Source organism: Artemia sp. Qi Xiang Cuo, chromosome 12 (assembly GCF_049724085.1).
Source record: "Artemia sp. Qi Xiang Cuo chromosome 12, ASM4972408v1, whole genome shotgun sequence".
Taxonomy (NCBI): domain Eukaryota; kingdom Metazoa; phylum Arthropoda; class Branchiopoda; order Anostraca; family Artemiidae; genus Artemia; species Artemia sp. Qi Xiang Cuo.
Window position 1 is genome coordinate 19744560 of NC_142805.1, and position 15243 is coordinate 19759802.

Here is a 15243-nt window from a genome sequence, read left to right on the forward strand (position 1 = left end):
GTCCGTGAAGTCTGTTGTTTCGGGTGCTGGCAGGAAGATTATGCAGAAGTGGTACCTCGGAATAGTAAAAGGAATCCCGCTGTCATTTAATGCGAGTGAATTTAAAATGCACCCTGGAGTCGAGGACGCAAGTCGATTTGGGTCGTCTCAAACAATCGAGCTGATTTTTTCGGACTCGCTTGGTAAAAGTGACGTGATAAAAAATGGTGTAAAAATCGGATACGAGATTTTCAGCGTCAATGACTTTATAAATGTACCGCGTTGTTGCTTTAGATGCAGGTCTCTTGATCACGTTCTAAACAAATGTAACAGTCAAGTGGAAAAATGTGCGCGCTGTGCAGGCAATCACTCTTCCTCGAAAGACGTGGCGGGTCACACACTTCGTATAGTCTATTGTGTCCAGTGCTCAAATCACGTATTGCGGCTGGTGTGAAAAAATGATGTTGCAATAGGTCTCGCTTATTTCGTAGAATATAAACGGAACGCGTAGGAAAGAGAACATCATTGACGAACTTTCGGGCAAATAGGATATCGTCTGTCTTCAAGAGCATATTTTATCATCAGCTAATACCAATCTGCTGAAACGGAGTGGGAATCACATTACGTTTGTGAATGCTGCCCGAACTACGTTTGGCAGACCTTCCGGAGGTCTCGTCTGTATTTTGAAACATAGTTCTTTTTCATCCGCGACGCCAATGCTGTTCCACAGTGAAGAAAACATCTTGGCCGTGCGAATTTCCGATCTAGTATTTGCCTCCCTGTAGTAGCATAATATTTGTAGGCATGGATGTATAATGAGTCGGAGCTAATAGGCTTGAGACTGTCTATGCAGGATTTCAACTCTTGTTGATAGAAGAGCATCGCCAAGTGCTGAAAACCATGTTGTGACCAAGATGGGCCCAGGATTGCACTAAGCCTCCATTCATGGAAGTCCCAGGGACTTCTTGCTGTCCGGTTCTAAGCCGGCTTAAGCACTTCGGTGTAGAATTCAGAAGATATGTGATCCTCGTCCTGCACTGGTATCCGGGATCATTGCTTTTCCTGAGGCAAAAATAATTTCAATGATTTAAATAACATGAAAATTGGAACCTGGAATGTTACGACATTAAAAAATGACTATCGTATCGACATTTTGACTGACGAATTCAGACGATTTGAACTGGATTTATTAGGAATTTCAGAAACTCATATCCCAGGGGTAGGAAGCATGAAATTAGAAGATATAGAATTTTTTTACTCCGGCAGGAAGGATGGGGTACATAGACAGGGAGTAGGGCTCCTGATGAATAAGGAAGCTTCTAAGTCTTGTTTAGGCTGGGAAGGTATTAATAATATAATATTAATTGCTCATTTTATGACTAAAAAGTTCAGGGTATCAGTAATTATAGTAGTATACGCCCCTGTAGAACTGACTGACGGAGATACTAGGGACTCAGATGAATTTTACTTACAGTTGCAGGAGCAAATAGACAGGCTCCCAGGTAGAAATATGATGTTTTTACTGGGAGATTTTAACACCCAGGTTGATAGACATAGGGATAGATGGTATCCCAGCCTAGGTAAATTTGGTGTAGGAAAAGAAAACAGTAACGGATACAGACTTTTGTAATTTTGTAGGTATAACAATCTAGTTATAACCAATACGGTGTTTGGTCATAAAATGGCTCATAAGTTAACATAGTATTCGTGTGATGGTAAGACAGAAAAACTTATTGATTATTTTATAGTAAACCAAAGACTGGGAGGATCAATACAAGATACTAGGGTATATCGGAGAGCTGTTATTGATGTTAAAAGTAAATATCACCATCCGGTAGTGTCTGGGGTTAATTTAAAGCTGAAATATCGGAAGGGTAACTACCTCCCGGGAAGTTATGATGCTGATAGACTCCAGGATGAGAATTTGAGAGAAATTTTCCAGGAACAGTTGAATACTAAACTTGAGAGTTTTTAATTTGATAATGTGGAAGATGGTTGGAATAATTTTAGAAAAATAATTTGTGAAGTTGCTGAAGGTGTATTAGGGAAGAAAGCTAGAACTGCAGCTAAGAATATTAGTGAAAAAGCTTCATATTTAATAGAAAGGAGAAAGGACTTGTACAAGAGTAATCTGAGTGATAGATCGTATGAAAACAAAAGAAATGTAAAGAAAGCGGAGAAAGCATTAAAATATGAACTAAGGAGGTGTTGTCGAGGATCTGGAAGATGCAGCTAGACTTCATAATAGTAAAATATTGTATTGGCACGTTAATAAATTGAGAGGAAGTAGTCAATCTGTACTTGGCCCAGTTAAAGATAGGAATGGAGTCGTAAGTAGCGATAAGGCCGAAACTAAAGAGAGATGGGCCGAACATTTTGAAAATTTGTTTAACCGAGGTAGAGTTGCAGGAAAAAATATAGAGGAAAATGAAAAAGTTTGTGATACCTTGGATGTGAAAGAAGACTTGTTTTGTGAGGAGCAATTAGCAACAGTACTAAAAGGATTAAAGAATAATAAGGCTCCACGTGCTGATAGGGTGGTAAATGAGTTTCTTAAATATGGTGGCTCTGAGGTTAGAAATAAGTTACTGACGATTATGAATATGATTTTTGAAAAAAAGGAAGTGTCTAACGATTTTAGGAAAACCTTAATTAAGCCACTATATAAGAAAAGTGATGAATGCGAGCGCGGTAATTATCGAGACATTAGTCTGGTCTCTGTAGCTAATAAATTACTAAGTAATATGATACATTTTAGACTGAGATATGCCGTAGACAAAGTTTTAAGAGAAGAACATTGCGGTTTTAGAAAAGGTAGAGGATGTGTCGACCAAATGTTCACTCCTAGGCTAATAATTGAGAAGTGCATGAGTTGTCAAACACCTTTGGTCCTCAGTTTTGTAGGTTATAAGCAAGCGTTCGATTCTGTTGACAGAAGAGCTTTAGTAAAGGTATTATCCTTGTATGGTATACCAGACAAATACATTAAAGTGATTAGTGCTATATACGAGAATAACACTGCTGCGGTTAAGGTAGGAAATGAGGTTAGCAGCTGGTTTTGTATTAAATCAGGAGTTTATCAGGGTTGTGTTCTATCCCCCTTTATATGGATTATTTTTATGGACTTTGTTTTAAGGAGCACAGGAAAGGCAATGGGAGACCACGGAAACAAATGGGGAGGAAAGGGTCTCCTGGACATGGATTATGCTGATGATATAAGTATCCTAGATGAAAGTGTGAGCAAAATGAATGAAGTTTTAGAGGTTTTGCGAATTCAGGGGGCTAGAATTGGTTTGAAAATTAATGTTAGGAAGACTAAGTCACTAAGGCTAGGAATAAGTGAAGATAAAGAGGTGACGTTGGGTAATGAAAAGATTGATCAGGTGGGTAGCTTCACTTACCTTGGTAGTATTATTAGTAAAGATGGTGGGAGTAGTGAAGATGTTAAATACAGAATAACCAAGGCTCAGGGTGTTTTTTTCACAGTTAAAAAAAGTATGGAAGTATAGGAAGATAAGTCTGCAAACAAAGATTAGAATATTAGAAGCTACAGTGATGACAGTGGTCAAATATGGCTCTGAAGCATGGACGCTCCGAAAAGTGCATGAAGATTTGTTAGATGTTTTGCAAAGAAATTGCTTAAAGATTGTTCTGGGTACCCGACTGACTGACCGTATTTCAAACAATAGGCTATACGAAAAATGTGGTTCAATAACGCTCTCTAGGGATATAATGAAAGAAAGGTTGAGGTGGCTAGGGCACGTTGTGCGGATGAAGGATGACAGATTGCCGAAGATTGTACTTTTAGGCCAACCATCTAGGGCTAAACGGAAAGCAGGTCGTCCCCGTCTAGGGTGGGAGGACGCCATAATGAATGATTTTCAGGATATGGGAGCTTCGGGGAAGGGTGTAAAACGGGAGGCTTTGAATAGATTGGGACTGAGGTGGAGTTCGCGTAGTTGTATTGGCCCTAGGTGGGTTGGTGCTGCGGTGAGTTGTTAGTAGTAGTAGTAGTATTAGTATTTATAAATGTATATTTTCCTTGTGATCATAAATCTGTTCAGTCACTGAATAAGTTTGCCAAAACTTGTAGTGTTTTGAAAAAAGTTGCAGATTCTGCATCATCTTTTGGTCACCAATTTGTTGTTGCTGGGGATTTTAATGTTGATTTATTAAGTTCAAACCTCCGATCGGATATAGTTTTCCAGTCTTTGTCCGAATTTAAGGTGCTGAATAAGAATCGTTTATTTTCATATATACATCATTCTGGGAGCCATACTAATATAGACCACGTTCTTTATTCTTCAAATTTATCGGTTTCAATTGTTTCTGTTCACGAAACAAAAAGTGATATAGACGACTTACCAATCTCCTTTTCGTTTGACATCTCTCTGTCACCAGATATTTCACGCGTGAATCGTACATGGTTTACCAGGCGAAATTGGAATAAGGCTAACTGGTCACACTACATTTCTACTCTTACAGATCTTTTGTCTACGATAAAAGTTCCCTTTCAGCTACTTCAGGTTGGATCTAAATTTGTAAATGATAAGCGTTTGTTGAACAATTACTATTTAGATATTATATCATGTATGAAGGAAGCCGAAAGAGTGGCCGTTCCCGAGGAACATGTAAAATTTAATACGCGGAAGCCTGAATGGTCGTGGGACTCAGGTCTAAAAACAGTGAAAAATAAAGGCAAATTTTGGCTGCGTATATGGGTTTCTTGCGGACGGCCACTTAACGGCATAGTATTTGAGCTTAAACAGAAAACTAAACTAGAGTATAAAAAGCATTTACGATCTGAAAAATCTAAAATTTGTAAATTCCCGACAAGTAATTTCGATTGGAAAAAGGTAAGTAAATTCAGATAAAATTGATGATTCTTTTTCAACGAGTAACCCAATTAGCCCTGCTGCTTGGTGCTAATATTATTATCAGATTTTTAACACCGTAAACCATCTCGTTCATGCTACATTTATGAAGCTTTTTATTTCTGTACTTCCTACCTCACTACGCCAGAACCAGATCCTTCCAGTTCATTTATCTTCGGTGGTACTAGCCAGTGCTGTAACTTACTTTAAGTACTTTTACTTCAAGTACTACTTAAGTAAAATTTTCAAGTACTTGTACTTGTACTTAAGTACAAATTCCACAGAGTACTTATTACTTGTACTTCAGTAAAAAATTGCAGCTACTTATTACTTCAAGTTGCAAATAAAAGTCAAGTAATGTTTCAAATACATTACGAGGAACCGTTCAATTTTTTTTTTTTTTTTTTTTTTTGCAATTTTATAATTTTCTGGTTGTGCTGCGTGTGTGTTTCGTTTCGTACTTGCTGTGGTTTGCCGTTTACGTCGAGCGCATTTAAGAAGAAGAAGAAACAAGGTGTCACAAAAAAAAATGGCTGACGCAGGCAAACAACAATTACCGTTTATTCTTCAAGGCAAATATTTTGCTGTAAAAGGAAAAATCGAAAAAGATGGCGCACTTAGTGCATGGTGCAAGAACTGTCCCAACAGGGTTCTCAAAGGACACCTGCATGCACCTTCAAATTTCCACAAACACTTGCGTGTAAGTCTCCTTGTCCTTTTTATGTCTGTTTGTACTTTTTTTCTCTCTTAAACTTTGACAGGTATCACCATACAGATAGCCCAGTAGTTTCCTTACAACACAACCTACACATCATACGCAATTTTAATCTGTTTGTTGTTTTGGTCTATTCGGATATCGTTCAGATTGGATTGAACAAACCTAGGCTAGAGTTGTGTAGCCTGGATCTCCTGTAGGCTAAGCTTACTGTTAATCCAGCATTATGAAATTAATGCACAATTTACCCCACACCTAGCTTGATTAACTTCACCTCAGGAGAAGAATGTTCAACGAACCAGAATGGGCCGAAATTAGTTGTGGTAGGCTAGGTGTCATTCAAAAGGGTCTCGGAACCAGCAACCAGCAGCTTTACATTTACGAAAACTAATGGATTGCTATGAGCCTTGGCTTCTCTGTGTTAATCTTGAGGCTAAGTTGTGTATTGAGATTGTTGTGTATGAGGCTGATTGGGATTGGAATAATGGTTATAGAATGTAGAATGCATATATAATTTTTGTTTTTGTGTGTGTTTTCCATTTGCAGAACTGCAGAACTTGCTAATTTGCAGAACTCAAAGGAAGTATCAAATTTTCTTGAACAAGTAGGCTAGCCTAGGCTATTTGATTAGGCTGAATATTTTAGCCATATGGATTGCTGAATGTTTTGAATGCATTGATAGTTAATAGTAGAGTCTAATGACAAATACACAATTTAGTTTAAGCATAGCCTAGGCTAATTCTAGAAAATACTGCCCAATCTTAAACACATGATCCTATAGGCCTTGTAGGATACAAAACCACTCAAACATAAATAGATTCAATCCCAGACATGTGCTGTAAAGAAAAAATAGGCTACTAGGGTTTGCTAACTTTTCTTTAAGCTTAATTTTCAGTATAAAAAAGTTTCTGAGATCAAATTGAGCTAATCCCAACAAGGTAATCTAAATCTATACATATGCAAGACTAAGAGCTTGCTTGGAAATATAGGCTCTATTTGAATCAAATTATGCTCGGTTGCTTGTCCAAAGTTAGTGATTATCCAAACACCAGGGGTGCTTGGATAATATACCCAGTTCTTCATCAGCAGCTGATGTGTATTACCAAATAAAGCTAGTTTAAAGAAAAATCAAACTGTTTTGTTAAGCCTAAAGGTGTATCTGGCTTTGTGGGGGAATAGACAAGGAAATAGAAAATCTAATGGTATATTTCCTTTTTTTCTTTATCTGATTTCTCCCCTTTAATAAATATTAGAGCTAAAAATATGTTTTGCTATTACTAGGCCTAGACTAGTCTATCCTTACAAAGCCTATCTTTAGTCTACTAAAAATTTCATTTTCCTGACCTAGCCCCATTTTCCATTTCCTGACTTGAAGTAAAATCAAGTAATTGGAAGCATTGCATCAAGCCACAATGTCCATTGGGCTTGTATAGCCTAAGCTTAATAGGCTTGCCTGCTTGTGATCTACTGATCCATCCATAATTAATACACCAGCATTCAAACATTCAATTAAATTTTCATCCACAAATATATTGTCAATTAGTGTTGCAGATTTCCCAGTAACTCATGTAAGGATAGTTATCAGTGGATATAGAAAAGAAGAAATTACTAAATTGAGAAAATCTGGACAATCTGAACTTTTAAGGAAGTCAGTATTGAAATCTCCCATTTGCACTTTATATTTAGGTTCACTATTCAAATTTTCCATTAAATTCTCCATCTCCCTAATAAAAATTTCATTTTATGATATTTTATATACTAAACCAATGGTGATTTTTAGGTGATTTATATACTAAACCAACAACTATATTTTTTTTTATCACAATTACATATTGTTGTATAGTCTAACCTTTATTTTCTGGGTTCTAGGCATTTTGTTGAGATTGAGAAGCTAGTATAGCAGGAATGTTAATTTTTCCCATTAAATTTAATGTATTAATAGGGAAATCCTGAGACCTAGGCTATTTGTTACATAGGCCAGATATCCCAGGCTACATACCTTATTGTATTTTCAGTTAACCTGCTTCCAGTTTAACTGCAGCTCAACTAATGCCTGGATATGTCCATAAGCTATTTACAAGTTTGATGATAGGCTAGTTGTTATATTACTATGTTTCTATATTGCTAACAACTCAGTTTATTTCTGGACAAATTTTCGGTTGATGTTGATGTTTCAACGATGCTGCAGAAACATGAGGGTTCATTGCTTTTTTGCAGAGGATGGTCCAAGTTTAAGCTGCAAAAAGGTTTTCTATGGTGATCATTGTAATCGTTGAATCTGCAGTAATGTGAAGGTTTGTTGTTATTGTGAAGGATCCACCAAACCCAGTCAGGAACTCGTATTTTGAGACTATTGCCGGATACAAGCAAGTTCACCTAATGAGAGGATATGTCTCTAGTTAGTAAATGTCTGAAATGAGATTATTCCCAAGTAAAGGAACCTTCCACTCAGGAGGAGAATGTGAAGATCTCCTCCTGAGAGGTATATGGCTGTACCTGGGACCTGGGAATCATTTCATTTTGGGCATTCACTGACACGCAGGTGACAAGGGACATATCCTCACATTAGGTGAACTTCCCTCTATCAGGTGATGGTCTCAAAGTAGTTGAGTTCCTGACTGACAAAACCAAACCATCAAACCTTCAGAAAGTGATGGTTCATTCATATTTGTTATACTTGTTATACTGCAGTTTCAATGTTCAGTGGATCCTGTGGAAAAGCAATGAGCCTTTGGATTTGATTCATATAGCAAAACTAAACATTATGTCTGCTTTCAGACGGCTCATCCTTCAACCTATGTTGAATTCTCCAAAGTGAACACTAGGAAAAAAAGGAGGCGAGATGGAGATGAGCAGACCATTGATTCTGCTGATGACGCAACCGATGAAAGCATCCCCGAGCCTAAGCAAGAGGATACACCTTTTTCTTTCTTTGAAAAAAAAGAAATGTACGAAAAAAAGGGCTGATGAGTTGATTATGAATTACATAGTGTCTGACATGCGCCCACTCTCTACAGTGGAAAGTCATGCATTTAAGCAAATGATTCTGGGGATAAACCCAAGTATCGGACCAATAATGTCAAGGACAACTCTGGCCGGTAAAATTGATGAGTCTCTGTTAATTGTAAAGAAAGAAATGATTCAGCTCTTTGAAAAAGTAGACTATGTCACTATGACGTGTGATATCTGGTCTTCTAATAATAAGAGCTTTATGGGAGTAACAGCTCATGTGTTAGATAGTCAAAACAAATTTGTGCCTATGGTGCTTGCAGTTAGAAGGTTTGCTGGAGTGCATACCTTCGACAGAATTTCAGACTTGCTGTTTGCAATATTTCGTGAATATGGTCTTGACAAGAATCTGAGCAAAATTCGGGCAATTGTAACAGACAATGCTTCAAACTTCGTCAAAGCTTTTAAGGAGTTAGGAAAATCAAAGGAGCAAGAATCCAGCTCTGAGTTTGCAACCAGTGAGAGTGACACACCTGATGAAGAAAGCATGGATTCCGAATCCGAAGAATTAGATGTTGTTGACGTTGGTAAGATCTTTGACAGGGTGAATGTGACTGATGTCGGGGAACCAGAATTGGGTTCTAGTGTCAATCCCAGAAGTGGTGCACAAGACCAAGATGAACTAGAAGCAGGGGTTAGAGGGACCTCTGATAGTTATTCTGATCTTCCCGACCGTATTGTTAACACAAATGATGACGATAGCGATATTTCTGAGCCCGAAGGGAATGATGGCAGATCGGACTCATTAGGTAATATAGGTATGTACTTACCTCCACACTTTCGCTGCTCTAGTCATACCCTGAACCTTTTGGCCACCACAGATGCCAAGTATGCTTCAAATACGGACGTGAGTTACAAAAGAAATCTGCAGAGTGTCAAGAGCAAGTGTCAGGGCTTATGGAATTCCCTAAGCCACAGCTCAAAAAACAATGACCTATTGAAAGAGGTCTTCGAAAAAAAGCTGATAAGACCCAACGCAACAAGATGGAATTCTGAATACGATGCACTGAAAAGAATTCTTGAGTGTCACATGGCTGGAAAGCTCTCAGCAGTGTGTGATGTCTTGAAAAAACCAAGATTCAAAACAAGTGAGCTTGAATTTCTTGCTGAGTACGTCTCAGTCCTTGAGCCCATAGCAATCGCCCTAGATATGCTTCAGGGTGAGGAGAAAGCCTATTTCGGGACTGTTCTCCCAACTATCAAGTGCTTGGAAAGGAAGTTGGTGAAGTTGCACCAAAGTGTCAAACTCACAAGGGTCTTAACCCAGATGCTGCTCGAAGGACTTGGAAAAAGATTTCCGTTTCTCAGTGGATCTCCAAAGGTTCATTCGGACTACCATCTTGCTACGTGGTCATTGCCGTTTTTCAAGGACAAGTTTGGGAAAGAAGAACACAAGGAACTGGTGCTGGGTTTGATGACAGAGGAGGCCATAACAATGAAGCAGAAAATGGGTGCCACTAGTGAAAAAAGCAGTGGCATAGTTCTTGAGAGATCTCCTGAGGCTTTTTTTGACTTTTCGGACGACGAATCAGGAACAAGCACTCAGCAACCAACTGTGGCAAATACGGTCAAGATCGAGATTCTGAGATATCTCAGTGATTCCCGAAAGACTCTCTCGATCTTACAAGAGTACCCGGCAGTGAATTCAGTGTTTCGGAAGTATAATTGTATACTTCCTACATCGGCCCCAGTTGAGCGTCTCTTTTCGAAAGGTGGCATTATAATGAGTCCAAGGCGTAATTCCTTGGCGGACGGAAGGTTTGAGAGCCTCGTTTTGTTGAAAGCCAATGAGAAATTCAAGGTTTTTCAGCAAAATATGGACGTAGTTTGAGAGTTCGTTTTACTGTTTTGATGGTTTCCTTTTCAACCTATTTTAATGTCACCTTTTGAAAAGCAGATGTCAGAATCAGCTCCTTTTGCGAAACTGTCTTTGAAGAATGGCACTGAGCGACTGACTATATATACCGTATGTGGTAAGACGATTTTCTGACTGAGTGAATCGCTGGAAGATCCGTTGAGAACGGGATATTTATTTCCGTTTCTTTCCAACTTTTTTTTTTTTTACCTTAATGATGTTGATAATGCTGGAAAAGTAGATTTGGAAAAAACACACCTTTTAAATTTTATTATGTTTTTGTACTCGTTCTTTAATATAAGAAATGAAACCATTAAGTTAACCTGAGTGTCAGTGGCGTAAGTGTGTGATTGTTGTGCTGGAAAGAGCCTCCCATGGAAGAATTCCCTTTTTTTTTAGCTCAATAGTAATTTTAACATCATATAATTTGATTACTTGAAGTAGTACTTGAAGTACTACTTAAGTACTATTTCAGACTACTTATTACTTGAACTACTTAAGTACAATTTTGGTGGATTACTTGATACTTGATACTTAAGTAAAAAAATTGATAGTACTTGGTACTTGTTACTTAAGTAAAAATTTGGAGTACTTGTTACAGCACTGGTACTAGCTATAAAGAAGCTCAAGTCAAGTTCTAATGATGGTGATGGCATAAGTGCCAAACACCTAAAGGTTGATTGCCCAGCTCATGCACAACATCTACAACTTCGTTTCCAAATGTGTTTATGTACCTCGTTTGTGCCTGAAAGTTTTTTGCGCGGAAGAAGTACCTCAATTTTGAAAAAAGGAAAAATTCCGATTGAATGTGCATCTTACAGGCCAATAACGGTTTCTTGCAGTATAAGTAAAATTTTTGAGTATCTTGGCCTCCCTTCAGTTAACTCTTCCGCATACTTCGGTGAAAACCAGATCGGGTTTTCAGCTGGGGTAGGTTGCCAGCAAGGACACCGAGTTTTGGCAAATGTTCTTACTGAGGTAACTAAAATGGACTTGAGTTACATTTATGCACCTTGGATCTCTCCAAGGCCTTTGACACCATTACCCATTCCCAAGCTATGTTTTCCCTTTTATGTCACGGTATTAACATTTCGGTAATTTTTCTTGTTAGATATTGGTATTCCGATTCTTTTTTGCGGATTAAAACGGACACGAGTGTTTCCGAAAGCAAAATTCTAGTGCGGCGTGGGGTCCGGCAGGGTGCCGTCCTTTCTCCTTTTATATTTAAATTTTTTATATCATCTGTTCTTTCTTCTATCCCACCCACTTGCATCCTTAATTCCGTTAAAATCTCTTGTCTTGCTTATGCAGATGATATCCTTTTCATCAGTAGGACTAAAAAAGGGCTTTCCCTATCTGTCTCAACTATTGCATCTAAACTTCATACCATTGGACTTTCTCTTAATCTTTCAAAGTGTGAATATCTCTCATTTAATATTAATAATATGCCCCTCTAGTTGTGAATCTTTTTCCGTCCTGTCGGTTCCTTCTTGCTGGTGGCTGGGTATCAATGTTAGTAAAACACTAAAATCTTTCCAAACGCTCGCCGTTACTGATAGCAAGAAGACAATTAAGTTAAGTTATTTTAAAATTGTTTCAAATCGGGGCAGATACAATATAAAGTCCCGTGATAAATTTTATTCGTTTTTTACAGATCATTCGGTTTTGTTTGTCTGAAATTTACCCTATTTTTCACCAAAACGACATCAGATCACTTTATTCATATTATTTCCGGTTTTCCTGCTTTCTATTGTATCTGCCTTCATGGTATAGAAATCGGAATCTCATGTCTGTTTACGGTTCTCCGGATATTGGGTCAAGGCTTACAGAACTTGCCGGCAAACTACCCCAGTCTACATATAAGTATCTGCCAGCCCACACACTGTGGGCCACAGTGGCCTTACTCGTTTGCTGTAGTTTCCATTTTTTTTTATTTGTATTTTTTTGTATCTTGAACGTTTTCTTTTCTTTGGTTACTCTGCTCTTGCAAAGTTTTTAAGTTTTATCTACTCATGTATGTAGTGTATTATCTACTTTTTTCTTTATACTCCACAATTATCATTTTTGTAAATTATATGGGTTAAAAATAAATTATTATAGAAGGGAGACAAATCTATAAAGCAAAAAACCTCAATGCTAGTCGCGTGTCTGGAGCATTCCAGTGACAGAAATATTTGAAGGTTCTTATAAGATAAAGTCCTGTTTTCAATTTCTTGACAGTTTTTTTTTTAAATATATATTTGAAAAAAGCTAGTAAATTCTTAGAATTTCGTTAAACATAAAATTTCATATTTAAAAATCCCCCCCCCCCTCGACAAAGACAAAAGAGGCCAAATTTAAAGCCTTATGAAGTTGAGGCTAAACTAGTGTAATACCAGTATGTTCTTATTTGCTTTTAGTTTTCTTATTAAACATTAAAGCCTTTTTTTTATAGTGTGATTCCAGTAAATGGAATTGCAAAGGACGTGGTTACACTTATCCCACGAACTACTGGAGAGAAAGCTATTGCTGGTTCATTTTGGTGCAACGAACTTGAGGATGTAAAAGGAATGTTTCACATCAAGGTAGCTTGTATTGAATAATAAGGATGCAATATTTTCGATCCTCTCTACTTAAAGCCTAATAGTGGGCGAAACGATAGTTTTCTTCATCAGTTTTATAATTTTTCATTTCTATGTTTTTAGAATTTTTGCTTGCTGCACTAGAGTGAAAATATTTTATGCTACAAAAAGCGAAAAAAAATTATTTTGATGTCAAAAGCTCATATTTAATGCTACTTCTTTTAATGAGAAAAGAGAACATGGTAATTTTCCTCAAATAGATTAAAAAAACTTTTTCCACAAAACAAGTTTTTTGAAGAAAATAAAAAAGCTCAGTTAAACCAAAAATGAGCACAAATAAAGTCAAATAATATTCCAAGCATAAAACTACCCCAAATCACCGTCAACAAATAAATGAAACTCAAAACGAACTGAAATTACAATAAATAACCGAGTCAAACTCAAAACAAGCAAAAATTAGCATGAGTAGGGCTGCCAACTCCCATACCTTCGCAAGACCAGAGCATAATTTGCAATTTACTGAAAACAAAAAAAACTTTAAATATTTCCACTTTTTGACTTTAATAAATAAAAAATTATTAAAACTTAAAAAAAACTAATAACATATTTGGTAAGAAGGCTGTAACTGAACGCTTTAAAAATGATGCCGTTAAAATTCTTTTGTAATCTTTCCTACTCTCACCCCTAGCGATATTTCAAGAAGTGCATTTGTTCAGGGATCATTATCCTACGCGGATTATTGAAGCAATGTTACACGAATATAAACATGAATTTAAAAACATGGATTGAGCATTGTTTGGAAGAAATCTCAAAGTCTCGTTTAATATAACCCTTAATAAAAAGGATCTTATTATCGAACCGCAATTAAAGAGTGACTACTACTACTACTACTACTAACCACTCACCGCAGCACCATACCACCTGAGGCCAAAACAGCTACGCACGCTCCTCCTTCGCCCCAATCTATTCAAAGCTTCCCTTTTTACACCCGCCCACGGAGTACTCATTTCCTTTAAATCTTTTCTTTATGACGTCCTCCCACCCCAGACGGGGACGAACTGCTTTCCGTTTAGCCCTAGACGGTTGGCTGAAAAGAATAATCTTCGGCAATCTGTCATCCTTCATCCGAACGACGTGCCCTAGCCACCTCAACGTTTCTTTCATTATAGCCCTAGAGAGCGGTATTGAACCACATTTTTCGTTTAGCCTATTGTTTGAAATACGGTCAGTCAGCCGGGTACCCAGAACAATCCTTAAGCAATTTCTCTGGAAAACATCTAGCAAATCTTCAACCGCTTTTCGGAGCGTCCATGCTTCAGAGCCATATTCGACCCCTGTCATCACTGTAGCTTCTAATATTCTAATCTTGATTTGCAGACTTATCTTCCTATTCTTCCAAACTTTTTTTTAACTGTGAAAAAACACCCTGAGCCTTGGCTATTCTACGATTAACATTAAAGAGTGACCCTCGTCAACAAATACCAAAATTCTAAAAAAAAAATTAAGTTCGGGTTGCAATATACGATTAAACAAGGTCTACCATAAACGCTCATTCTAAACATACAAAATCAGTATTTAGATCATTTTATGGAAAGGGGTTACACACATCCAAAAAGGGGCACAATCGCAATGAAAATTAGACAATGAAAATCTTTAAAGCAAATTTTTTAAAATGTGAAACCCCAGTTTCTGGCTCACACAGGGTTGAAATAGCTTGAGCAAAAACAATGAGAACTCCTCCTCTCCGCAACTCTTTATCCTAGAATTTGATTCACTTCCCCGATATTTTACGGGTGAATGCCCAAACACAAGTGAAATAGGATGAAAAAAAATACGTTTCACGGTGCCCCTGGAATAGAAGAGCTTCTTCGTTTGCATTTACTCTAGAATATACAATTTTCAGGTCAGATGCTTTGAAGGGAATCGACAATCAAATACTTAAAACGACCAGCTGACTTTATTTGTTGAACTCAAAATTCATTGATGAGAAGTAACCGGAAAGTACTCTTTTTCACAGAATGTATCTAAAAAATTAAATTGTTGATATCATTAATGAATCTTTGGTTTCTGAATCGTCAATAAATGTATCTAATGGTAGCTCAGTTTCATTAAATCGGGCATCCACAGAGCAAAGGAAATACGTAAATCTCCAGAAGTAGTTGAAAAAATTGGCGTTCGAAGCTTATTTTTATAATCCTTTTTACCAACTTCGTTATATATTTCTTTAAAAAATATACGAGCTACCTTTAT

At 37.3% G+C, this 15243-nt stretch overlaps 1 protein-coding gene across 1 annotated transcript in view; it reads left to right on the top strand.

Annotated features, from left to right (window-relative positions):
* LOC148945872 (annulin-like) overlaps window positions 1-15243 on the top strand; it is a 236557-nt gene that overhangs the window by 205786 nt on the left and 15528 nt on the right. The window contains exon 13 of the mRNA XM_089098455.1: window positions 12867-12996. Within this exon, the coding sequence (XP_088954581.1) occupies window positions 12867-12996 (130 nt within the window). The remainder of the gene's footprint in view (window positions 1-12866; window positions 12997-15243) is intronic.